This window comes from Trichosurus vulpecula, chromosome 1, assembly GCF_011100635.1.
Source record: "Trichosurus vulpecula isolate mTriVul1 chromosome 1, mTriVul1.pri, whole genome shotgun sequence".
NCBI classification, from domain to species: domain Eukaryota; kingdom Metazoa; phylum Chordata; class Mammalia; order Diprotodontia; family Phalangeridae; genus Trichosurus; species Trichosurus vulpecula.
Genome location: NC_050573.1, coordinates 481,193,169 through 481,217,141, shown reverse-complemented (window position 1 = coordinate 481,217,141; position 23,973 = coordinate 481,193,169). Strand labels below are relative to the sequence as shown.

At 36.5% G+C, this 23,973-nt stretch overlaps 1 protein-coding gene across 1 annotated transcript in view; it reads left to right on the top strand.

Annotated features, from left to right (window-relative positions):
• MAN2A1 (mannosidase alpha class 2A member 1) overlaps positions 1–23,973 on the top strand; it is a 211,809-nt gene that overhangs the window by 173,512 nt on the left and 14,324 nt on the right. Inside the window, exons 17-19 of the mRNA XM_036735899.1 lie at positions 3,245–3,378; positions 9,374–9,515; positions 11,261–11,394. Of these exons, the coding sequence (XP_036591794.1) occupies positions 3,245–3,378; positions 9,374–9,515; positions 11,261–11,394 (410 nt within the window). The remainder of the gene's footprint in view (positions 1–3,244; positions 3,379–9,373; positions 9,516–11,260; positions 11,395–23,973) is intronic.

Below are 23,973 nucleotides of genomic sequence, written 5' to 3'. Positions count from 1 at the left end.
TCTTTTGTTGGTCCCTCCTCGTGCACATATGCTATATGGTGTGATCTTTAACAACAAATACTCAGTATGTACAAGTGACATTTTGCAACAGACCAAAGCTTCACTATGAAGCAGTTGAATGATATAGGGAATACAAGATTCTTCTTCTTGTTATTTATTGAGACAACTAAGACTTTAAGTTTCCAGAGGTGGTGTTATAACCTGCATTGGTAAAGGTAGGCTCCTCATCCTGGAGTTCCTTATTATAGTAAAAGTACAGGCCCAGCCCTTATTCATATCGTTTGTTGATTATGAAAAAGAATTTGATACAATAAAACAAAAAAAAAAAAACCTAAAAAGTTCCCTTCTAACCAGGTATCTCCCAACCATTCCTGAAAGCCAGTCACAGTTTCCTCAAAGCTGTAAGAGCATGAAAATCCTGGTTCAGAAATACCCAGATCACAAACATCAGGTGAAGGGATAAAGGAGCAAGAACATGATCACCAAAGGTGTAGAAGTGAGATCTGGAAGAGAGATCGTGACATCTTTCCAATGCTCCTCTTTGCAGTTGACAATGTACTACTGTGGATCAAAGCCCCATGACGTTCAATTTCATCCTCTGGAGTTTTACCCTAGAAAGGAGGATCAGAATTGTTTTAATACTTCATGCTTATATTTCATAGTATTAACTTTGTTGACTAAGAAAACCTAAAATGAGAAATAGGTAGCAATCGCTGACTTCTGGGTTGCAGGGAGCTTTACACATGAGCTTTATGTCTCATACAGCTGAGGAAATTGAAGCTCAAAGAAGTGACTTGTACAAGGTCACACAGTCCAGAAGTGTGGGATTCCAACCCAGGTCTTTTGTGACTTCCAGTCTAGTGCTGTTTCCACTACACCTGCTTCCTCTCAATTTCTCAGCTGTATGAAAATCCTGAGAATCCATCAGACCATTGGATCTGACTGCTGGTTTTTACCATTTTCCCTGCAGTTTCACATTGTTATAGCAAATATTTTTATATAATTGGTTCATTTGCAGAAATTGTTTAAGATGATGTATTTTTGTGGTCACTTATAAAAACTTTTAGAAAATAAAAGGAAAGCGTTTTGTGCGTTAAAATAGAAATAGACATCTGTCCTAAGACGTCATTGGCTACCTTTTGGCACAGGTTAGCATTGTGATTTAAATATTTTTCCCTCATATTGGTGATAGATCTTTTCAGCCAGTTAATATCTCTAAGTTGTATACCTTCATGATGAAAGATGAGTTATTTTTGACTTAGCTGGTTGGAATTAGAGGTGAAGCCTGTCATAATTCAGTTCACTCCTCAAGCATTTATTCACTGTCTGCTCTCTGCCAGTCACTATAACAAAAATAAAATATTACTGGCTCTTATGGAGCTTGCATTCAACTCAGGAAATAGACAGATAGTGCAAAATACCTAAAAAATACATGTCCAAATAAAATGCAAAGTACAAGGAGAACAGGAATATGTGGGGGCACCAGGAAAGGCTTGATGTAGAAAGTGGAGCTTGAGTTACACCTTGAAGGAGGTAAGGATTCCAAGAACTGGAAATGAGGAGATGAGAGGGCATTCTTGAAGCATGGGGGGGAATTTTGGTGTCTAGGTTGAAACTGAGGTGACAGGCCACAAAGTTAATCTTAGAAAAAGATGGCTTTGCAAACCCATGACCAGCTGTAACACCTGCAAGTAGGTCTCTGGCTGGATGGGACAAGTACCTAGTCAGTAGACTCAGCATCTTCTAGCCAGTCTGACCTGGGCTCATCAAGATGCTTTGGCTTGCTCCAACCCTGAAGCTAAATGCCAACAGTAAAATTTCTTGCAAAAAGAAAGAAAAGGAAAGATAGTTAAAAAAAAAAAAGATAATCCTATAAAGTTCTCTGAAATCCGTTGTTCCTCTGTTCTCAGCCTTCTGGTTCATTCACTCAGTAAGCATTTTTTTAAGCACCAGGTGTTGTGCTAAACAGTAGCACGGAAACAAAAAATATTCCAAAGCAAAAGTAATTTTAATTTCACGTAGGGATCACACACATGATTTCCATTTCAGGAGCATATTGGTGGCTTAAGGTTAGAAATCCTAGCTTCCTGTTGACATTTTGGATTTGTAAAGTGGAATAATACTAGAAAGTCATGTATTAGAAAGAGACCAGGATCCACACTGCAGTAAAATCTATTAGGCACCTGGGAAACACCGTAAAATACTATGCTTTGTGAACTGCATTAGACAAGTTGAGTTTATATATACAGCACTTAGCTTGTAAATGCTTATCACCTCATTGGCTCTTCTCCCAGGTGCAAAGTTGGGACTCAAATTTAGCATAAACTGTCTTTCCCAGACACTTTCAGCTTTGTTTTTTTTTTACTTATGATGATCATTTCTAGTCAAAGAAAGTAAAGAAGAAATAATAGGAAAACGTGGGCGAGCATTCGTATTTTGAAATATTGGAAATATGAGGCCTAATATTAGGAGTGGGGTTAAGGAAGGAGTGCACAAGTTGTTCTTGGTCCTTCTTAATTCTACCCCAGCTGAACTTAGTGGAGTCAGGACTGTATATCTGTAACTTCTCAAGCCCTGCCCTTCTTTTTTTCTGCATAATGTGAACTTACCTATATTTTATGCTCATATTTTTCCTCTGTAGGGAGAATACCTGGGATTCCTGGACCCTTAATATTGACCTGTTCTTAATCTTTGCTCATTTTTCTGAACTAGCATTTAATAAGTGAAAAGTATAAAATTTCCCTTAAAATGACAATACGTTTTGAAAAATATTATCAGTTTCATTAGGCATACCTTTGCATGGCATGAGCACTGTATAGATATAGTAGATCATTTATCAGTATTCTTCCAGAAACCGATATAGTTGAGATTGTTAAGTAGGATTTCATATTCAAATAGCATTGTTATACCGGTAAATTTATTTAAATTAGTTTGTATTCTTGGTCATACTGCAAGTCAGATATGTGTGTATGTATGTATACACACATATCTATGTAAACATACACACATGTGTGCTTATACATGTGTGTACATAGCATATGTTGTAATTCTTTGAAAGAAAGACATTCATGTATTCTACTAAGTCATATATGCTATGGAGTTGAAATTTCTTCTGATAGTAAACATTTGAAATTTAGGTTGAAAACTGTGTGGTTAAAAATGGTTATCACCTATTTGGAAGGAATTTTATTTAAAGAAAAAAGATAACTTTTTGACAAGCTATAATATATTGTTTCAAATTCAGGAATAGAAGGTCAATCTGTGGAAGTTGCCAATATTTTGGACATCAGAGGAGAATATAACCGTGAGATTGCAATGAGAATTTCATCAGACCTAAACAGTCAAAAAAGATTTTATACTGATCTAAATGGATATCAGGTAAATATTTTCTTTAGAGTAGAAGTATAATACATAGTAATGTTTATTTAATAATAGCTTAATTGTTAATTTGGTATCAAAGAAAGATTAAATGTAAGCTTTTATTCTTTAAAGTAAACTGATTTTTTAAATTTAAAATTTAATTGTTTGAAATTTTATTTTGTTTTCAGTTCCAATTTTTTTTTTCTTTCTTCCACCTTCTCCCTCCCCATTGAGAAGGCATGAAATACAGTACTCATCACACATATGAAGTCATGCACCATATATTTCCACATTAGCCTTGTTCCTTTAGAGAGAGAGAATATTCTTCAATCTGCATTCAGAGCCCATCAATTCTGTATTTGGAATTAGATAGCATTTTTATCATGAGTCCTTTGGAATTATGGGGGAATCATATTGACCAGAATTGTTAAGTCTTTCACAGTTGATTAACTTTATAATACTGCTGTTACTGTGTAATTTGTTCTTCTGGTTCTGCTCACTTTATCTTGCATTAGTTCATATGAGACTTCTCAAGTTTTACTGAAATGATCCTCTTTATCATTTCCTACAGCACAGTGAAAGTATTCCATCACATTGATATACCATAACTTGTTCAGCCATCCCCCAGTTGGTGGGTATCCCTTCAGTTTCCAATTCTTGACCACCACAAAAAGAGCTGCTGTAAATACTTTCATACATATAGGTCTTGTTCCTTTTTCTTTGATCTGTTTAAAGTGTAGCCTTTGTAGTAGTATTGTTATGTCAAAAGGTATGTACAGTTATATAATTTTTTGGGTATAGTTCCAAATTGCCTTCCACAATGTTTGAATTAGCTCACAGACCCGCCATAGTGTATTAGCCTACCTGTTTTCCCACACCTCTCCAACATTTGTCATTTTCCTTTTTCTGTCATCTTAGCCAATCTGATGGTTGTAAACTGAGTTTAATAAACAGGTATTTACATAAAAAAGTAAAACCACTTTATGATATTCTCAAAATTAGACCAAAGAGTTGAAGGAATAGTATGTGTTTACACTGAAATTTCTTTTCATTTCCATACATTTTGTACATTATTTGGTTACCAGGTCTTTCAAGAGTGAATAAAAGTTGATTAATTGAATAAATGCATTTTGTTAAGCAACTTCTATGTGCCAAATATTATGCCAGATGTAAATACAAAAATGGAACTTAAAGTTGAATAGGATTCGAGCCATATTTTGAGCCAACCCTTTCCAGTAATAGTATTATTGTTTTGATTACCATTCCAGAGCAAGAAGTAGAGAGCAGGGAAGACAAGGCATAGGGACAGGATTGTTGTATTGAGCTTCTAAAACTTCATGCAACCTGGCTTCATTTCTTTTATTCCCAGCCTTATTGGACATAACTCACCTTTTATATTTTGGTAAGGCCAGACTGGCCTTACTTATACCTGACATTTCACCTTTGATCTCCATGCCCTTGTTCTGGTTATCCCTTATGCCTGGAATGTTCTCCCTCCCTAACTTTGCTTTGTAGACTCCATTTCTTCTTTTAAGACATAGCTCATACACCATCTTCAGCAAGAAGGCTTTCCTGATCCCCTGACTACCAATGTAGTCAAACTGCTTTATATTTAACTAGTTTGTATATATTTGTACTTATTAACTTTATATTTATGTTGGATATATTATTTATATGTACTTATTATCTTTCCCATTAGAGTGTAAATATTTCATTCTTTGTACTTGTACTTAGCATAGTTCCTGACACATAGTAAATGCTTTATAAAGTAGAGCCGAGATTTAAGCCTGGGCCCTCTGACCCTAAATTCAATATCTTTTTCCTTTACAACTCTAGAAGAGCAGTATCAGACAACCATACATCTTAGTTCTTCAATCTGTTCTTCACTTGGACTTAGCTTCACACAGGGATGGTCAGACCTTTGCTCTTGCTATCACCCGAAATTGTTGATTGACCAAGAAATCTGAAATTTCTTTATCTTATCAAAACCTCCTATCTCTTCATCTATCCCTAGTTCTTACTCCTTATAAATTTATTCTTTTTGCCCTCATCATGAATTCTAATTCCTTCATGCCTCAGTACCTTCTCATATTATCTTTCTTCTTTCTGTTACTTCCTCTCTCCCTCTTTCCCCCTCCCTTCTTTCCTCTGTCCCTTCCCCCTTCCCTTCTTCTCTTAACTCTTTAGTTAACCAGTTTGACTCTTCAATGTAATCTCTAATTCTTTGTCCCTTTATTTCTGTCGCACTGCTCATGCCTTGCCAGACCTCAGCTGTAAATTACTCTCACCATCTGCCTTTTTTTTTTTTTTTTTTTTTTTGCTCCTACTCGCATGTTGTGAATGGATCTTCAGGAAGTTGCGCAGTTGTGCTAACTTGGACCACTCCAATTTTATGTTATCTAGTTTCAGCTAGGTCCTCGCTGCAACATAACAGTCCTTTGTAGCTCTCTCAAATTTATTTTCTATCCCATGCTAGGAAGTTCTCAAACAAAACAAAAAAGAACAAGTTAAAACCTTGACTACTAGGATACAGAACATAAGATCCCACTGTATAATTTCATTTTAAAAGTGCATTTGGGCCTCCATGTAAGAGGGTAGCATGAAGTATACTAGAGAAGTCCATCTCTCCCAACAAGTAACTGAAAAAGTCCTAGAAAAATCAGTGACAAAGAAACATGAAGAGATTCAGAAGTGAGCTCTTCCGTCTAGTATGAAATAGCAGAAAAAGATGGTCAGAAGAGGTTGGAAGCAGGTAGGGGAACAACCCAGGGAAGCTGGTATCAGGTCAGAGAAACAGAAAGGGTAGAGATGGGGAAGAAGGATTGTACCAGGAAAAACAATGCAAAAGCCAGTAACCTTGCCAAAAGCCAGTAGAGTTGGAGAAAGTAGGGGAGCCAGTGAGAATTCTTGCAAATAGACCTGAAACTTGACAGTGTCATAAACCAGCACTATTTCCAATATTCAGGAGCCTGAAACCAGATCCTGGCCCTGACCTATTAGAATAGAATCAGGGCTAGAACTAACACTCACAGATCACTGAACACAGAATCAGGGCCCAGCCCTGGAGTTTTCAGAACACAGGGAAGCACAGCGGGGGATAGGGCCAACTTAGCACCTAAGTGCAGATGTGGAGTTTACATAGAAAGCTTGAGACCAGCACAATAATCCAATATCCCACTGAGGCCTTTCCAGGAAAAAGAATTCAGTTCAGACAAACACTCAGTGAACCACCAGGAGACTTAAATAGAATCTAGGGATTGAGGAAAAGGATTGGGATCCAATATTTACTCCCCTACAAAGATTAGCAACAGTAGCTATATCCAGACTACAAAGAGGACAAGACTAAACTAACTCATTTAAGAGTATTGGGAGGGGCAGGGGGAGGACTGGGGACTGGCCAGAGTGCAAAATCTGAGACTGAAAATGTGAGTTAACAGAAAAAGATAGTAAACATTAATCAATGGAATAAGAGAAGTCTAAAATGTAAACTTTAAAAAATAAAACAAGTAGCATGAACTGCAACTCTCAGCAGAATCTTGTAGGGAAAGAAAAAACTAGTTTGATTATAAAAATTGTTGAGAAAAATGAAGCATATCACAAAAATGAATGAGTTGAAAAGAGAAAAAAAAATGAAAGAATAAAATGGCTTAGAAAAAGAAGTTGGGAAATCCCAACTAAGTAGTGGACTCTGAAAAAGAGAGTGAAGCAAACAACTCAATGACTATATGAGATCAAAATTATTAGAAAACATTCAAATGATTAAAAAAGTAGAAGAAAATGTAGGGCATCTACTATCAAAAATAACTTTCCTAGAAAATAGATCAGAGAGAAAAATCTAAGAATCATCCAACTTTGTGAAAACCATGATCAATCAAAAATCCAGAAGCCCTAATCATTTTTTAAGAAATCTACCCAGGTCCTTACTACCTCAAGACAGTGAAAATTAAAGGGATCTACTGACCATATCCTGAAAGAACCATCAAACTATAAATGGACCCTGGAATATCAAAGCCAAAATCCAGGACTTCCCAATGTAGTAGGCTTTTAGTTTAAAGGGGCAAACATTCCCTCCCATCTTAGAGTGCAATTTCTACTGTTGTACTCTTTGAATTAGAAGACAGTTTTGAGTCATGCTGGAAAATTTTGAAAAAGATTGAGACAGTCTGTGAAGAACAGCCTGAGAGAAAAAGAACATGAGCTGAACAGCAGTAGCAGTGGGAGAGATGGCAACCTTACTGCCACTTGAAACTTAACATGTCGCTGTGGAGGAGCAGAGGCACACGAGCCATTAGAGAGAGGAGAGAGCTCAGCTTTGGTAGAGATGGAAAAAATAGATGACTCATTAATATATAAATTAATATATAAATGATACCTAGTGTCAGTCAGCTTATATTGTATACTTAGTTTGTGCTTAGGACAAAGAATAACCATTCCAAAGCTATACACAAAATTAAATTAAGATATGTAGCATTAAGCTTCTATCCCAGTCTTAGAATTCTTCCCAACATGGGGCCCTGAGCTATTGTGATTACATTAAGAGCTTTTCTTGTTATACAAATTCCATAAAACTACATTAAAAAAAGCCAACAGAATAAGAGATGAAAGGGGTTATCCCTTACAATGAGTCATGTTTTATCTGCTCAGGAGAATATAACCCAGGTGAGGACAGTTGTATTTCTAGCACGTGGAATAGTGACTTTCATATAGTAGGTGCTTAATAAATGTTTATTAAATTTAATTGGCAGGATTGAAGGAAGTGAATTGAGCTTGGTTCTCAAAGGGCCAATCAATGTTCTGGTCACAGAATTTATTTAAGTTTTAGTCAGAAGAGATATTAGACATCTCCTACCTCGATGCTCTCATTTTATGGATGAGAAAACTAAGTCATAGAGAAGTTAAGTGATTTAGCCAGGGCTAAATAGATAGAAATAGAGGTTATATTTAAAGCTAGGATCTCTAACTTTAAGATTATATGATGTAATTAGAATGACATTGGAATGAATGTCGTTTGCCCTGGTTTCTAGTCCTGGCTTGACTATTTACTGACTTTATGACCTTACGAGAATTGCTTCCTTGCTTTGGGTCTTAATAATGTTGCTTGTACAATGACAGTTTGGATAGAATGGCCCTAAAGTCCCTTACAATTTTAGTATTTTTCTGACTCAAAGGATTTATTCAGGCTTAGGTTGGAGTTGTATTTTCTATTTCATCTTTTAGGAGTAGTGTCATGGGTTCAGTTTCTCCACGTTAAACAATTCAAGAAACTATCCAGCCAGATGCAAAATAGTATATTGAACTATCCTGCCTTGAAATAAGAAAGAACAAGTATTGAAGAGTTATTTAGGTACAAATTTTTTTTGATTGTAATTCACTACAGTAGTTTTTTTTAGTAGTTGTATTATATTTGTTTTTAAAATCACAAAATATTAATTAAAACAGCAAGCATTTTAAAATGCCTATGACAGCTGATACATATTTGTAGGAAACCACCTCAAGGTAAATAGGGATTTTAGAAAAAATATTATAAGGTATGCTTTTAGACTTGGGTATATAGCTATTTTGTTTAGTGTTCATTATAAGTATATTATTCCAGGCTTAGATGACAAAAAATTTAATCCCATTATAATTTGTTTTATGCAAATGTTAAGGTTCTAAGGCTTTGTTGAATATCCCTGTTCCTTTTTAGCCTTATTATTTTTACAAGCTAGGACTGTGCTGATACTCTTATAACTCATCCACTTTTCTCACAAATCTTATGGCAGCAGCTCTTTGTCTTTTTCCCTCAAAGTCCTTTGAAGAGCATTTCATTTAAAAAAAAACTCTTTGAACCAGAAAGGTTCAAAGTTTGTGCTGCTTCTCTGTAAAACAGAAATGTTGATTATGGTCATAGAGAAATTTAAATAGGTATAGTAATGTATCTTTCATCGCTGTTAATACAAAGGCATTCAGATTTCCATTAGATAAGTATGTGAATATCAACTGAATTTGCTAAAGATAACTTTTTGCATTGTAGATACAGCCTAGACTAACAATGAGCAAATTACCTCTTCAAGCAAATGTCTACCCAATGGCAACAATGGCTTATATCCAAGATGATGGATTTCGTTTGACACTTCTTTCTGCCCAGTCTTTAGGTGTTGCAAGTTTAAAAAATGGTATGTACTCTTTTTTCTCTCTTAATTTTTTTAAAGATTCAAGTATGCTATTTCAAGTATATTCAAGTATGCTTTGTTGCGAGAGAGAGAGAGAGAGAGAGAGAGAATATGATAAAACATTTGTGAGAGGAAGAAAAGAAAGGAGTTGAAAACCAATGAGTCTAACCCCTTCATTTTATCAGTGCAGAGAATATGGCCAAGAAACTACTGAGAATCCAGAACTATGATCACTATATCTTTTGCCCACCCCCTAATCAGGTCGCAGCCCAAGCCTCACGTGCTCATTGTTTGAGTTTTGATGGCGCAGAGTGAGTGTAAACAAAAATTATTTCTGTTCTGGCCAGAAACCTTGAAGGTCTTCCCTTCCCAGACTGATTCTTTTGAGTAGGCATTTTGCCTCAATTCTTACCTACCCTTAAATCACTGAATGGGTGTTGCCTCAGACAAACTGAGACCTGGGAAAAACCTTAACTTAAAAAAGCCAAGATCTCCCAGTGCATCTTGAGCCATCTCTAGTTGTCCTGACCTGTGTCTTGCCACTGGACTCAGATGACTGAAGGAATGAGGCTGATGACTTTGTCCAGTTCTGCCTCACTTAAATCTAATTCACTTTCAAGTCAAGATGTCACCCTGCTCACATCATTGGTCCTCTTTGAGAAGGAAGGACGAACAAAACAATCTACCAAAGCACATTTACACTTTATCTGCATCTTCTTGTCTTAGTTTTCTAGAGTCCTGAGAGTTTAAGTGATTTTTTTTCTAGTCATATAGTCCATTTGTGTCAGAGGTGGTACTTGAAACAAGTTCCTCCTAACTTCAAGACTGGTAAATTACTCTTTTTTCCTTTGGTGCAGCTTAGCACTTAAGCAAAAATATCTAACATCTCTATTTGTGTTTTTACTATTATATACAATATTATCATAGTATATTATATAGCACATATACAATGTAATATGTATATTGTATATTATAAACTGGACTTTCTTCAATAAACTGTAAAGATTTTTCCATTTCAGATGGTACTAGTTGCTAAACTTTTTTTCAGCATTTAATGTTTACGTACTTATATTTTCAACCCTATCTTTTAAATTACTTTGAACTGTTCTTTAGATAAAACATAGATTCTTGACCACATGTGATTTCATTGGTATAAGAAACTTCTAGAGAGCAATGTCCTCTTCTAATGCAGATCGACACCTTCTCTCCAAACTTATAATCTTCACTAGTAAGTTACTCAGATCATTAAAAAGTTGATCACCATTTCCCAGATTTGAGCCCAGGTCTTCCTCATTCCAAAACTGGTTCTCTATCCATTGTGACACAGTGCCTCATAAATATTCAACATAATAATGATGATAAAATAATAGCTAGAATTTACATAGAGTTTTGGATTTGCAATGTGTTTTACATATGTTATTTCATCTGACTGTCATAACAACCCTATGGCTTAGGTGCTATAGTGTCCTCATTTTAAATACAAGGAGTCCAGGACAAATATGTTAAGTGACTTGTCTAGGGTCACATAGCTAAGTCTTGTCTGAAATAGGATTTAAACTCAGGTCTTCTTGACTCCAACTTGAACCCTCTCTCCGCTCTGCCACCTAGGGCATCATTAGGTGCATAATATATAATTAGTCTAATTCTTGATATGGACCTTAGTGATAGAAATAAGTACAATATGGATTATTCATCATTGCAGCCAGTATAAAATGCTATTATCAAAATGAATATTGTTTCTTTTTCAGGACAGATTGAAGTTGTCATGGATCGTCGACTCATGCAAGATGATTATCGTGGCCTTGGACAAGGTGTACAAGATAACAAGATTACAGCGAATTTATTTCGAATTTTATTAGAAAAAAGAAACGGAATTAACATGGTAAGAAGAATTAATGTGGCAAATTTTTTGCTTATTTTAATCAAATAGTAATTCTATTTCTTTGATGAAAATCTTAGGGACTTTAAATTTTGAGGTTTCTGGTGTTTGAGGTGCCAAGATATTCTAAAAAAATTATTTTATTGTACTCATATTAAACCACACATGATTATCTCAGTAGATGCATAAAAAGCCTTTAACAAAGTTCAGCACTCTTGTGCTAAAAACCCTACAAAGTATAGGCATAGAGGTACCTTTTTTAATATCATAAAAAGCATCTATCCAGAACCAAAAGCAATAACTGTATGCAATAAGGATACACTAAAACATCTTCCAATAAGTATAAGAGTGAAGAAGCAAGGATGCCACTCTTCCTACTATTATTTGATATACTTCTGGAAGCACTTGCACCAGCACTAAGACAAGATAAAGAAATTAAAAACTTAAAGATAGGTGAAGAGGAGATGTAAAACTATCCTTATTTATTGATATGTTGGTAAACATGGAAAATCCTCAGAAATCGGCAGAGATATAATTTGGACAATTAATAGCTTCAGGGAAGTTAAAAGCTTCAAAATAAATCCTCAAAAGACATTGACATTTCTATATACTAATAGTAAAACCCAAGAAGGAATAATAGGGAAATACCATTCTAAATAACTCCAAAATGCATAAAATATCTGGGAATCAACATACCAAAGCACACGAAAAACTTGTATAGATTCAGTTACAAAGTGCTCTTTTAAGAAGTTTAAAACAACTTAAATAGGCCATGCCAATATAATAAAAACAACAATATTACCAAAATTAATTTACATTTTTAATGCTATACCAATCATTACCAAGGAGAAGCTTTATAGAATTTTATAAAATGATAAAATTGGGTTAAAAAAAAGGTCTAGAATACCAAAGAAAATGATGAAAAGAAGTAGAGACTAAGGGGAAATAAAAACACAGATCTCAAAATATTTTATAAAGTAGCACTCAGTAAAACCATCTGGTGTTGGTTAAAAAAGAAATAGAGAAATAGCTCAATGAAGCAGACTAGACACAAGAGAATCAGAAATAATAGACTTCAGTAGCAGCTAACAACTCAGTGTTTGATAAAGTGGACTAAGGAAAAAAACTCCTTATTTGATAAAACTTCTCTGGCAGAAATTGGGATAAGACCAACACCTTCCACAGTTCCACAGCACATTTTTTTTTTCACAGTACGTTCCAAATTGATACCCAAACTTAATATTAAAGATCTCATTATCAAATAATTAGGAACTCAGAAAGTCATAGCTCTCACAACTATGGGGTAGGTGCTGTATTCTTTAACCGAATAAGAAATAGAGGCAATTTAAAAAGATAAAATCAATAACTTGAATTACTTGAAACTGAAGAGCTTCTGCATAGCCATAATTAATGCACCGGTGATATGAAGGGAATGGTCAAATGGGAAAATTTTTGTTTCACATTCCTCTCATAAGGGTTTGAAATCCAAGATATGTAAACAGTTAATGAATTCATATGACTAATAGACATTCCCCAGTAGATAAGAGGTCACAGGATGTGAACAAATAGTTCTCAAAAGAAGAATTGCAAAATATTCACAGCCACACGAAAGAATGTTCCAAATCACTGATAATAAGCAAAATGTAAATCATAACCCTGATGCTTTACTTTATACCTTGCAAAATTGTTAAAGATGGGAATCATTCATTTTAGGGATTTTGGAATGATTAAGCATTGTTGGTGGAGTTGTGAAATGGTACAACCATTTTGGAAAGCAGTTTGAAACTGTGCAAATAAGGTGACTTAAATGTCCATACTTTTTGAGCCAGGGACTCTATTACCAGGCTTATAAGGAAGTCATCAATAAGAAAAATGTCCTCATCTATTCCAAAATCTTTTAGCAGCAGTTTTTTTGATATCTAAGAATTAGAAACAAAGTAGATGTCCGGTAATTGGGAAATGGCTTAGCAAATTGTGGTACATGAATATAATGGAATATTACTGTGCTGTAAGGAATTATCTGTGATGAATATAGAGAAGCATGGAAAGATCTATATGAATTGATGCAGAGTGAAGTAAGTAGAACTAAGAGAGCAGTATACAAAGTGACCACAACAATGTAAATAGAAAGAATCCAGTTAATCAATTAAATGCCTACTATTTGCCAGTCACTGTGCTAAGCACTGGAAAGAACAACTATGTGTCAGAAATTGAAAAGTAAACGTAACAAGATCATAAAGATCTATCAGGATTGGAATGAAGACCTATGAGGGAATATCCCCAACTCACCCTTTTGTAGAGATGGGAGGTCCGTAGGTGTTAATACTTTGCACATGTTTTCAGGTTTTTCTAATGTATGGATCATTTATGTTGGGGTTTTTTTCTCCCTAAAAATACTTTTTGTTACATGAGATAGATTTCTGGGGAGGATGAGGCAAAGGGATATTTGAAATGACTTTGGTGGTATAAGAAACAGTAAATTTCAGTTAAAAGTTTATTTTTTAAAGATGCTGTTCTAAACATAATATATATTAAACTGCTTCCCAGAGTGGGAAATAGTGTTCAACTGGTAAAAGTTGTAGGATCAAGAGTTGGGACTTTAGGGATTGACAGGTCCTCTGATTCCATTGAATAAAAAATAGATTAAATATCTTCATTAAGCATTTATGATAGACTATACTTTAGTATCTTTATTACAAGTAAAGAACATTTGACTTTCTTTCATTCCTGTTGCTCCATTCATCACCTCCTCACTCTGTTGAAACATGTTCCTAAATGTAATCAGGGAGGTAGCATGTTCAATAGAGTATAGGATTTAGATTAGAGGACCTGGGTTTGAGTCATGACTCTGACACCTATTTCCTGTGAGACTTTGGGCAAGTCACAGACTTCCTGATCCTCAGTTTCATCACTGTAAAATGAAGGGTTTGGATGTACTGGGTGATTTCTGAGGTCCTTACCAGCTCCACATCTGTGACCCTGTGATATCTTTTCATTGATCCTTGTTTGTTGCCACTGGTGTGCAATTAAATATGTTCTTTATATTCTTTGAGATACTTTTGAGAAATTAGAGGAAGCTAATGTTAAATGTTCAAGACTGAATCCTGTGATTACAGGCTGCTAGACTCTTCTGCTTCTAGACTTAGGATGTACAAATAAATGTTCCTGGTCTTAGTCAATCTGAATAAATTTAACTAGGAACCATAAAAATATCTATGCTCAGGATAGACCTTAAAGTTCCCCTGAAATATTCTAAATGCTAGTAGGAGGCTTTGATTCTAAACAACTCTTCCCATGTCCTTCACTTAATTAAACAAATTTGGGTGGTATACAGGGCATCTATGTATCTATCTATATCTATCTACCTACCTATCTATCTTTATCAATATAGGACATCTGAAGGGAGATATTGCTAAATAAGCCTAAAAGGTAAGCTGAGATGAGACTGTGAAGGATCTTAAATCTGCAGGTCTTGGTAATCTTTAATAAGCAATAAAGGATGTTTAGTAGGAAAAAGAAAAAAGTGGTACTTTGGGACCAGTGCCAGACAGGTAAGAGAATCAAGAGAGCAATGTTACAAAAACTGGGAGATGAGAGAATCAAGAAGAACAGAATGACCACAGGAACCAAACTTGCAGAGTGCTCAGGATCAGGATTGAGAAAAGGAGCCATTGCAACGCAATTTTGAGATCAGGAGCTAGATTATACAGAGTTTAGAAGAGAGTGAGAGAAAAGGAAGTGGAGACACCAATTGTAGGTGGTATTCTCAAGGAGTTTAGACACAGAAGGAAGGAAATAGGAGGATAGGTAGGTGTGTGGGTCAGAGACCACTACTGACATTAAAAATAGAGACCGTTCTTCAGAAAAGGCAAAAAGGAGTTTATTACTTTCTCATGAGAAAGAACACCCCAGCAAGTGTGTGTGTGGCACACAGCTCAAAGCAAGTTATATAGACCCTAACGCAGTGTTCCTGGCTCCTCTTCCCGTTGACTGGGTTTGGAGCTCACATTCTAAACGTGGAATCTTTTCCTAGCAACAGAGAACAAAGAACAAAAAGGCAGGCAATGAGACCAGGGACTGGTATTCAGCAAAAAGGGAGTAAAAGCTAGATAAACAGGATCTTGCAGGTGTCTGTCCACTGATGTAATTTCTTATCTCTACTTTCTCAGCAGAGCGGTTTCTAAAAATATAGAAGGGGTGCAGGGTGAGGGTAGATAGTAGGAGAGGTAAGGTCTTGTCCCATACTGAGGAGGCTTCACTATTTCAGCATTCCACTCAGTAGGTCATGAGAATTTTTAAGAATTTTTTTTCCAAATTGGGTTGCACCTGATATTTACTTTTTGAAGATTTATTTATTTTATGAGAGGACAAATCAGAAAATAAAAGATATGAAGTGACTTTCCCCAAGGTCATAAAACAGAAGTGAATCCCTAGACAATGGTCCTTCTCTTTTACTATATAAAATTGTTATAATTTAGATACAAGTTGCAGGAGGAAATGGGAGGAGATGTTGCCACGATTATGGTGCAGAGAGGTTGACTTTTGAGAGAACTAAAAGAGTCCAACTCTTAATCAGAGATTAGAGGAGGAGAGAACAAGGAAACATCAAAAGGTTTTGAGTTGGAGAAAAAGTATCTCAGTAACTTGTGAGGCAAGAGGCTTGAGAGTAGAAAAATTTGGAACAACCATTGTGGGATGTTCCTTAGGTAATTAAAGAAGAGCAAAATTATTTCATTGTGACAATGAGGGCTCGAACGAAATTGAATATTGAAAATTTGTGACTCATTCATTCAATATAATCTTGTGACTTAAGTCAAGAAGAGAAGTGGTAGGGGTAATATTGCTAACTGGGGTTTGGCAAGTTATGATCAGCAACAGGACAACGGACTGGAGAGTAGAAGACAGCATGTAAGTAGTGGAAGTTATAGGAAGGGTGAAAAATAAGTTTAGAGGAAATAAGGCACAGGGGAAAATGAAATGACAGGAGGTGTGGTCAGTAACGTCAGAGTCCTTGATCATGAAAGTGGAACTCATGGATTGCTGGTGAGACCAAGGTTAGTTCCATATCAGTGTGTGATACACACTAAAATAGGTGCCTCCACTTTCTCTCTTCACTCGCTTACTAGCCCCTTAAAATATAGCTTCTGATCTCATCTTTACACCAAAACTTTACGTCTCTTAATTGCAAAATCTAGTGGATTTTTCTCAATCTTTATTCTCCTTGACCTCTCTGTAACCTTTGACATTGTTTGATCACACTGTCCTCCTTGATATTCTTATTTCTCTTGAGTTTGGGGCACTTTACTGTTTCCTGGTTTTTCTCCCACCACTTATCTGACTACTTCTTTCCTGTCTTTTTTGCTAGGTCCTCATCCAAGTCATGCCCTTTAACAGTAGGTGTTCCAAAATGTTCTGTCACAGGCCCTCTTCTCTTCTCCTGCTATAATACTTCACTTGGTGATCTTGTCAACTCCCATGGATTCAATTATCATCTCTCTGCTGGTGATTCTCTTATCTGCCTAACTTCTCTACTGAGTTCCAATCTCTAATCTTCTTTCACATTCGCCTTTCGAACATTCAGTCTGGATTGGATGTCCATCAAACATCTTAAACTCAACATGTCTAAAACTGAGTTCTCATTCTTTTCACCCCTAAATCCTCCCTATCTTCTTTTTTCCCAATTATTATTGAGAGCCAAAACATCCTTCCAGTGCCTCAGGCTTGCCACCTAGGTGTCATCCTCAGTACCTCACCATTTGTTACTGCCCCATCCCCTTATATCTAATTTTTTTCCAGCACCTATTGATTTTACCTTTTTAACTTCTTCTAAATACACCCCCTTCTATTCTTTCACACTGTTACGACTGTGGTGCAAGCATTTATCACTTCATTCAATCATATGTTGATGGATCAGGCTAGATCACCTCTTTCCCCCTGTCAGTCCATCTTCCATTCAACCACCAAAGTGACTTTCCAGTAATTTAGGTCTGACTATGTCACCCAACTACTCAGTAAACTCCAGAACCTCCCTATTACCTCCAAGATCAAATACAAAGTGCTCTGTTTAATATTCATAGCCCTTCATAACCTGTCCTCCTCTTACCTTTCCAGTCTTACTCCCTTCCACATACTCTTTGATCCAGTGACACTGACCTCCTGGCTGTCCCATGAGCAAGATACTCCATCTCTCAGCTCTTAATCTTAGTGTCTTATCCCTGTTAGTTTGTTCCTATTTATCCTGTATATAGCTTGTTTGTATGTATTTGTTTGATTGTCTCCCTCAGATTATAAACTCCCTGAGAACAGGTTCTGTCTTGCTACTTTCATAGGAGATGCTTAGTAACTTTTTTTGACTGATTAGGGTAGAGTGAATGTGAGTTGACAGAGTTAGAGAGGCCAGGATGTTTGAGGGGACATTATAATATGTATTAAAGACTCCTAGTATAAGGGAAGGGTTTGACATAGAGAGGAAGACTGAAGCAAGGAGACTGGAGTATCTTAGGGCGGGTAACTGCCATCACAATCTGGATAGATTGACAAAAAGGGGTTCCAGAAGACAGAATAGAAGGGAGGGCAGAATTGGATAGGGTAGGCCTTAGGAAGTAGTAACAAGAGTAAAGAGGTAGTTTTCACTTACACAGCCAGAAATTTTGTGTCACCAGGATTAGTAGAGGAAGAAGTAAGAATTTGATAGCCAGAGGATGAAGATATGTAATATTTTTTGATGGACTCTCACTCTTAAGAGTCTTTTGAACAGCAGAAGGCAGTGTCTGTTCTCTGTCAGAAGCTAGAGGAAAGGGGAGACCCAGGCCTAGTTCCTTAGGGGATATTCTTTCTTCCAACCAGGGGCAATGAGAAAGAAAAAGAAAACAACTGAGTCATTTCTTGCTGTGGTTAAAAACGAAATCTTTTCTGAAAGAAGATGGGCATTTACCTTTATTTCCCAAGGGGAGCAAAAAAGATTATACTTGGGATTTTCTTGGCAAAGATACTGGAGTGGTTTGCCATTTCCTTCTTTATCCTTTCACTCTTAGAAAAGGTTCTGAGTTCAAGAGGTTTGGTTTCTGACTCTCTGGTCCTGACCTGGATCCAGTCTAGCCAAAATCCAACAGAAACTTTGTCCCATTTCTATTCAGTGATTAGTGAAGTAAAACTGGTCAGAGCAATAGTAGAATATTAAAGACCAAGTAGGTTAGTTGCAGTTGAAGGGATTTAGGGGGTCAGTGAAGGAAATGAATCGGTTAATAAAGATGCTGCACTAGCTTCCCTGACTATGACTGACTAGATCAGGGGATAGCTTCCTGTGCCTGAGTGCTTCTGAGAGCTGCATATTCTGCTCCAATAGAAAACTTAGGAGGTGGATTGAATGTTACATACACACACATAAATACGTGTGTGTGTGTATACACACACACACACTCATGTACGAACATTTGTATATTCCTGAACAGTTGCACATCATACATTTGAATAATTCGTTGTGCTACACTGCATCTTATTTTTTTTTTCTGAAAGAAACTTGACCAACTTTAAAAGTATGTGATTTTAGCCAATTGCAGTGGTCAAATTTTGGGGTACATTGTGAAACCAAATAGATTTTTTTAGGAATGTTTTTAGAAATAAGAGGATAGCTCTTTCTTCGTATTGTCAGTTTAGTAAGCCAGGTTCTCAAGTACCAATCTGACAGGTACTCATAACACGTTATTATGACTTTAAAAATTAAAAACAGAAACACTCACTGTTTCATAGCATTCTGTAATTCTAACCTAGATTTTGAAGTCATATAATTTTGGTGTAAGTTTACAATGATTGAAACTTACACATTAGATTAGGTAGAATTGTGAATGAAAAAACAAATGTCATTCTCAAGCATATATTTTCAAAATATCTGTTCATTTCATTGCTATAAGGATTTCCCAATGAGAAAATAACCCTCTGCTAATGAAAAATTTACATATCTTATGCTCCCTGATGAAAAATAATGTGAGGGGCAGCATGGCATTGTAGAGAAAGAATTTACTTCCCCATTAGGTGCACCTGGGTTCAAGTTTCACTACTGACACATACCAGCTGGGGACACTGGGCAAGTCACTTAACCTCTTAGGCCCTAGGCAAGTCTTTGACTATAGTAAGGTGCAGAGCAGGTGCTGATTTTCATTGGCAGAGGGTATTTTCTTGTTGGGAGATCCTTGTAGCAATGAAATGAACAGATATTTTGAAAATACATGTAGGAGAATGCAATTTGTTTTTTTCGTTCATAATTTAACCTAAGTTAATAAAAATTGCATAAAAGGAAAGAATATATTTGCAAGCAGCTTTAAAAGGTCTAGGATTTCAAGGCATAGTTTTTTGGGTTTTTTTTTCAACTTTTTATTTTTGCTATGTAATTTTGTTGACATGACTACAGTGGACTATCAGCCTAGCGTATGTTACTTTGTGATAACGTAGGATGATAAATCTAGAGCTGGAAGTGACCTGAGAGGTCATTGAGTCTCCTCATTTTACAAACAAGGAAAATGAGACCTAAAACTTAACCCAAGGTTAAGTGACTTGTGTGAGGTTACACATACACAGATTGTGTCAAAGGTGTCACTTGATCCCAAGTCTTCACTAATTAGTCCCATCTCTGTCCTGTCCCCCGTCCCCCCGCAATGTTAATATCATATAGTTGAGATTTTATATGCCCATCTTCACCCACTTGAAAGTAATGAGATCAGTTCTTTGTACTTTTTGTTTACCTTATCCCTAATACTGATAAGCTACTGGGATTTTCATCTGATGCCTCTGCTACTAATGTTCATAGTTTCACGGAAGTCAATATTGGAATACTAATCATTTTTTCCAGTAATGAAAGATGCATTCAAATTTCTGTTTGGAACATAGCTGCTAACTAAAGAAATTATATACATAATCTGTTTCTTTTTCTGGGCCTAGCGCTATATCTTTTTTTTTACTTGATTAGGTCCAATTAGCTTAAATTTGATTTAAAGTCAGTTGATGGAACATCTTCTATATTTATTCTAACTTAACATTTGTGAATCATGTAGTGTATACACTCAAACTTGGTAGGAAACCATGCCATTTGTTATTTGTGTTAAAGTATGCATACATGTAATTTATTACAATATAGAAATGACAGAACTCCCTAAATCTAGGTTAGAATTACAGAATGCTATGAAACTGAGTACTTCTATTTTTTTTTTTAAAGGCATAATGATGTGTTACAAGCGCATGTCAGATTGGTGCTTGAGAACCTGGCTTACTAAATTGGCAATACAAAGAAAGAGCTATGCTCTTATTTCTTTTTTTTGTTGTTGTTGTTGTTGGGTTTTTTTTGGTTTTTTAAATTTAATTTAATTTTTTTATTTAATATATTTAGTTTTCAGCATTGATTTTCACAAGTTTGAATTACAAATTTTCTCCCCATTTCTACCCTCCCCCCCCCACTCCAAGATGGTGCATATTCTGGTTGCCCTGTTCCCCAGTCAGCCCTCCCTTCTGTCACCCCACTCCCCTCCCATTCCCTTTTCCCTTCCTTTCTTTTAGGGTAAGATAAATTTCTACGCCCCATTGCCTGTGTATCTTATTTTCTAGTTGCATGCAAAAACTTTTTTGTTGTTGTTTTTGAACATCTGTTTTTAAAACTTCCAAATTCTCTCCCCTCTTCCCTTCCCACCCACCCTCCCTAAGAAGTCAAGCAATTCAGCATAGGCCACATGCGTATCATATTATGTATAACCCTTCCACAATACTCATGTTGTGAAAGACTCACTATGTTTTGCTCCTTCCTAACCTATCCCCCTTTATTGAATTTTCTCCCTTGACCCTGTCCCCTTTTGGAAGTGTTTGTTTTTGATTACCTCCACCCCCATCTACCCTCCCTTCTATCATCCCCCCTTTTTTTAATCTTCTTCCTTCTTTTTTCCTGTGGGGTAAGATACCCAATTGAGTATGTATGGTATTCCCTCCTCAGGTCAAATCTGATGAGAGCAAGATTCACTCATTCCCCCTCACCTGCCTTCTCTTCTCTTCCTACAGAACTGCTTTTTCTTGCCACTTTTACGTGAGATAATTTACCCCATTCTATCTCTCCCTATCTCCCTCTCTCAATATATTCCTCTCTGATCCCTTAATTTGATTTCATTTCTTTTAGATATCTTCCCTTCATCTTCAACTCACCCTATGCCCTCTCTCTCTATATATACATACATATATATACACACATACATATATACACTCACATATACATATACATATATATACATAAACATATACATATATATATGTATATATTTATGTATATATATGTATATATATATGTGCATATTCCCTTCAGCTACCCTAATACTGAGGTCTCGTGAATCATACACATCATCTTTCCATGTAGGAATGTAAACAAAACAGTTCAACTTTAGTAAGTCCCTTGCAATTTCTTTTTCTTGTTCTTTTTCTTGATTACCTTTTCATGTTTCTCTTGATTCTTGTGTTTGAAAGTCAAATTTTCTATTCAGCTCTGGTCTTTTCACTGAGAAAGCTTGAAAGTCCTCTATTTTATTGAAAGTCCATATTTTGCCTTGGAGCATGATACTCAGTTTTGCTGGGTAGGTGATTCTTGGTTTTAATCCTAGCTCCATTGACCTCCAGAATATCGTATTCCAAGCCCTTCAATCTCTTAATGTGGAAGCTGCTAGATCTTGGATTATTCTGATAGTGTTTCCACAATACTCAAATTGTTTCTTTCTGGCTGCTTGCAGTATTTTCTCCTTGATCTGGGAGTTCTGGAATTTGGCCACAATATTCCTAGGAGATTTCTTTTTGGGATCTATTTGAGGAGGCGATCGGTGGATTCTTTCAATTTCTATTTTGCCCTGTGGCTCTAGAATATCAGGGCAGTTCTCCTTGATAATGTCTTGAAAGATGATATCTAGGCTCTTTTTTTGATCATGGCTTTCAGGTAGTCCAGTAATTTTTAAATTATCTCTCCTGGATCTATTTTCCAGGTCAGTGGTTTTTCCAATGAGATATTTTACATTGTCTTCCATTTTTCATTCCTTTGGTTCTGTTTTATAATATCTTGATTTCTCATCAAGTCACTAGCTTCCACTTGCTCCAATCTAATTTTTAAGGTAGTATTTTCTTCAGTGGTCTTTTGGACCTCCTTTTCCATTTGGCTAATTCTGCCTTTCAAGGCATTCTTCTCCTCATTGGCTTTTTGGAGCTCCTTTGCCATTTGAGTTAGTCTATTTTTTAAGGTGTTGTTTTCTTTGATATTTTTTTCAGTATTTTTTTGGGTCTCCTTTAGCAAGTCATTGACTTGTTTTTCATGGTTTTCTCACATCCTTCTCATTTCTCTTCCCAATTTTTCCTCTACTTCTCTAACTTGCTTTTTCAACTCCTTTTTGAGCTCTTCCATGGCCTGAGACCAGTACATGTTGTTCTTGGAGGCTTTTGTTGTAGGCTCTTTGACTTTGTTGACTTCTTCTGGCTGTATGTTTTGGTCTTTGTCACCAAAGAAAGATTCCAGAGTCTGAGACTTAATCTGGGTGCATTTTTGCTGCCTGGCCATGTTCCCAGCCAACTAATTTTTCCCTTGAGTTTTTCAGCGGGGTATGACTGCTCGTAGAGTTAAGAGAACCATGTTCCAAGCTTGGGGGTATGCACCAGCTATGCCACACCAGCACTCCTCCTTCCCCAAGAACCCCCAACCTGGACTGGACTTAGATCTTCAGCAGGCTCTTCACTCCTGCTCTGATCAGCCACTTAATTCCTCCCACCAGGTGGGCCTGGGGCCGGAAGCAGCTGCAGCTGTACTTCTGTAGCTGCCCCACCTCTGCTGAGCGCCCCCCCCCCCCCCCCCCCCCGGGGCGGTAGCCAAACCAGGAACTCCTTCCACTCCAGCAGCTTTTCCCACTAACATTCCCTGTTGTCTTTGGTGTTTGTGGGTTGAGAAGTCTGGTAACTGCTGCAGCTCACTGATTCAGGGCGCTAGGGCACGCTCTGCCCAGCTCCTGGTCTGGTTGGTCTGCGCCGCCCATGCTGGGCTCTGCTTCGCTCCGCTCCCAGCTCCGTGTGGGATAGACCTCACCCAGAGACCATCCAGGCTGTCCTGGGCTGGAACCCTGCTTCCCTCTGCTATTTTGTGGGTTCTGCAGTTCTAGAATTGGTTCAGAGCCATTTTTTATAGGTTTTTGGAGGGACTCGGTGGGGAGCTCACACTAGTCCCTGCTTTTCAGCCGCCATCTTGGCTCCATCCCCATCCTCTTATTTCTAAAAACATTCCTAAAAAAAGTATGTAAATAGAATCATTTTTCTCTCCTGATGATAAAATGAAAAAAAAGCATGGGGCAGTATTTTGACAATTCAAAAAAAATAGATATTTTAAATATATCATCTTTAGTGTTATATAAAGTTTTATTTCCTTTGCAAATGCATAGATGGTCTATTTCTTCAGTGTATGTTGAGTCCCTATAATATTTGCTTATGTAAGACAAAAAAATCATGAGAAAATGATGAGTCTAATATAATAGGGTAAAATGCACTTCAAAGTAATGAAACCATCTCCAATCCATCCTTCACATTTCT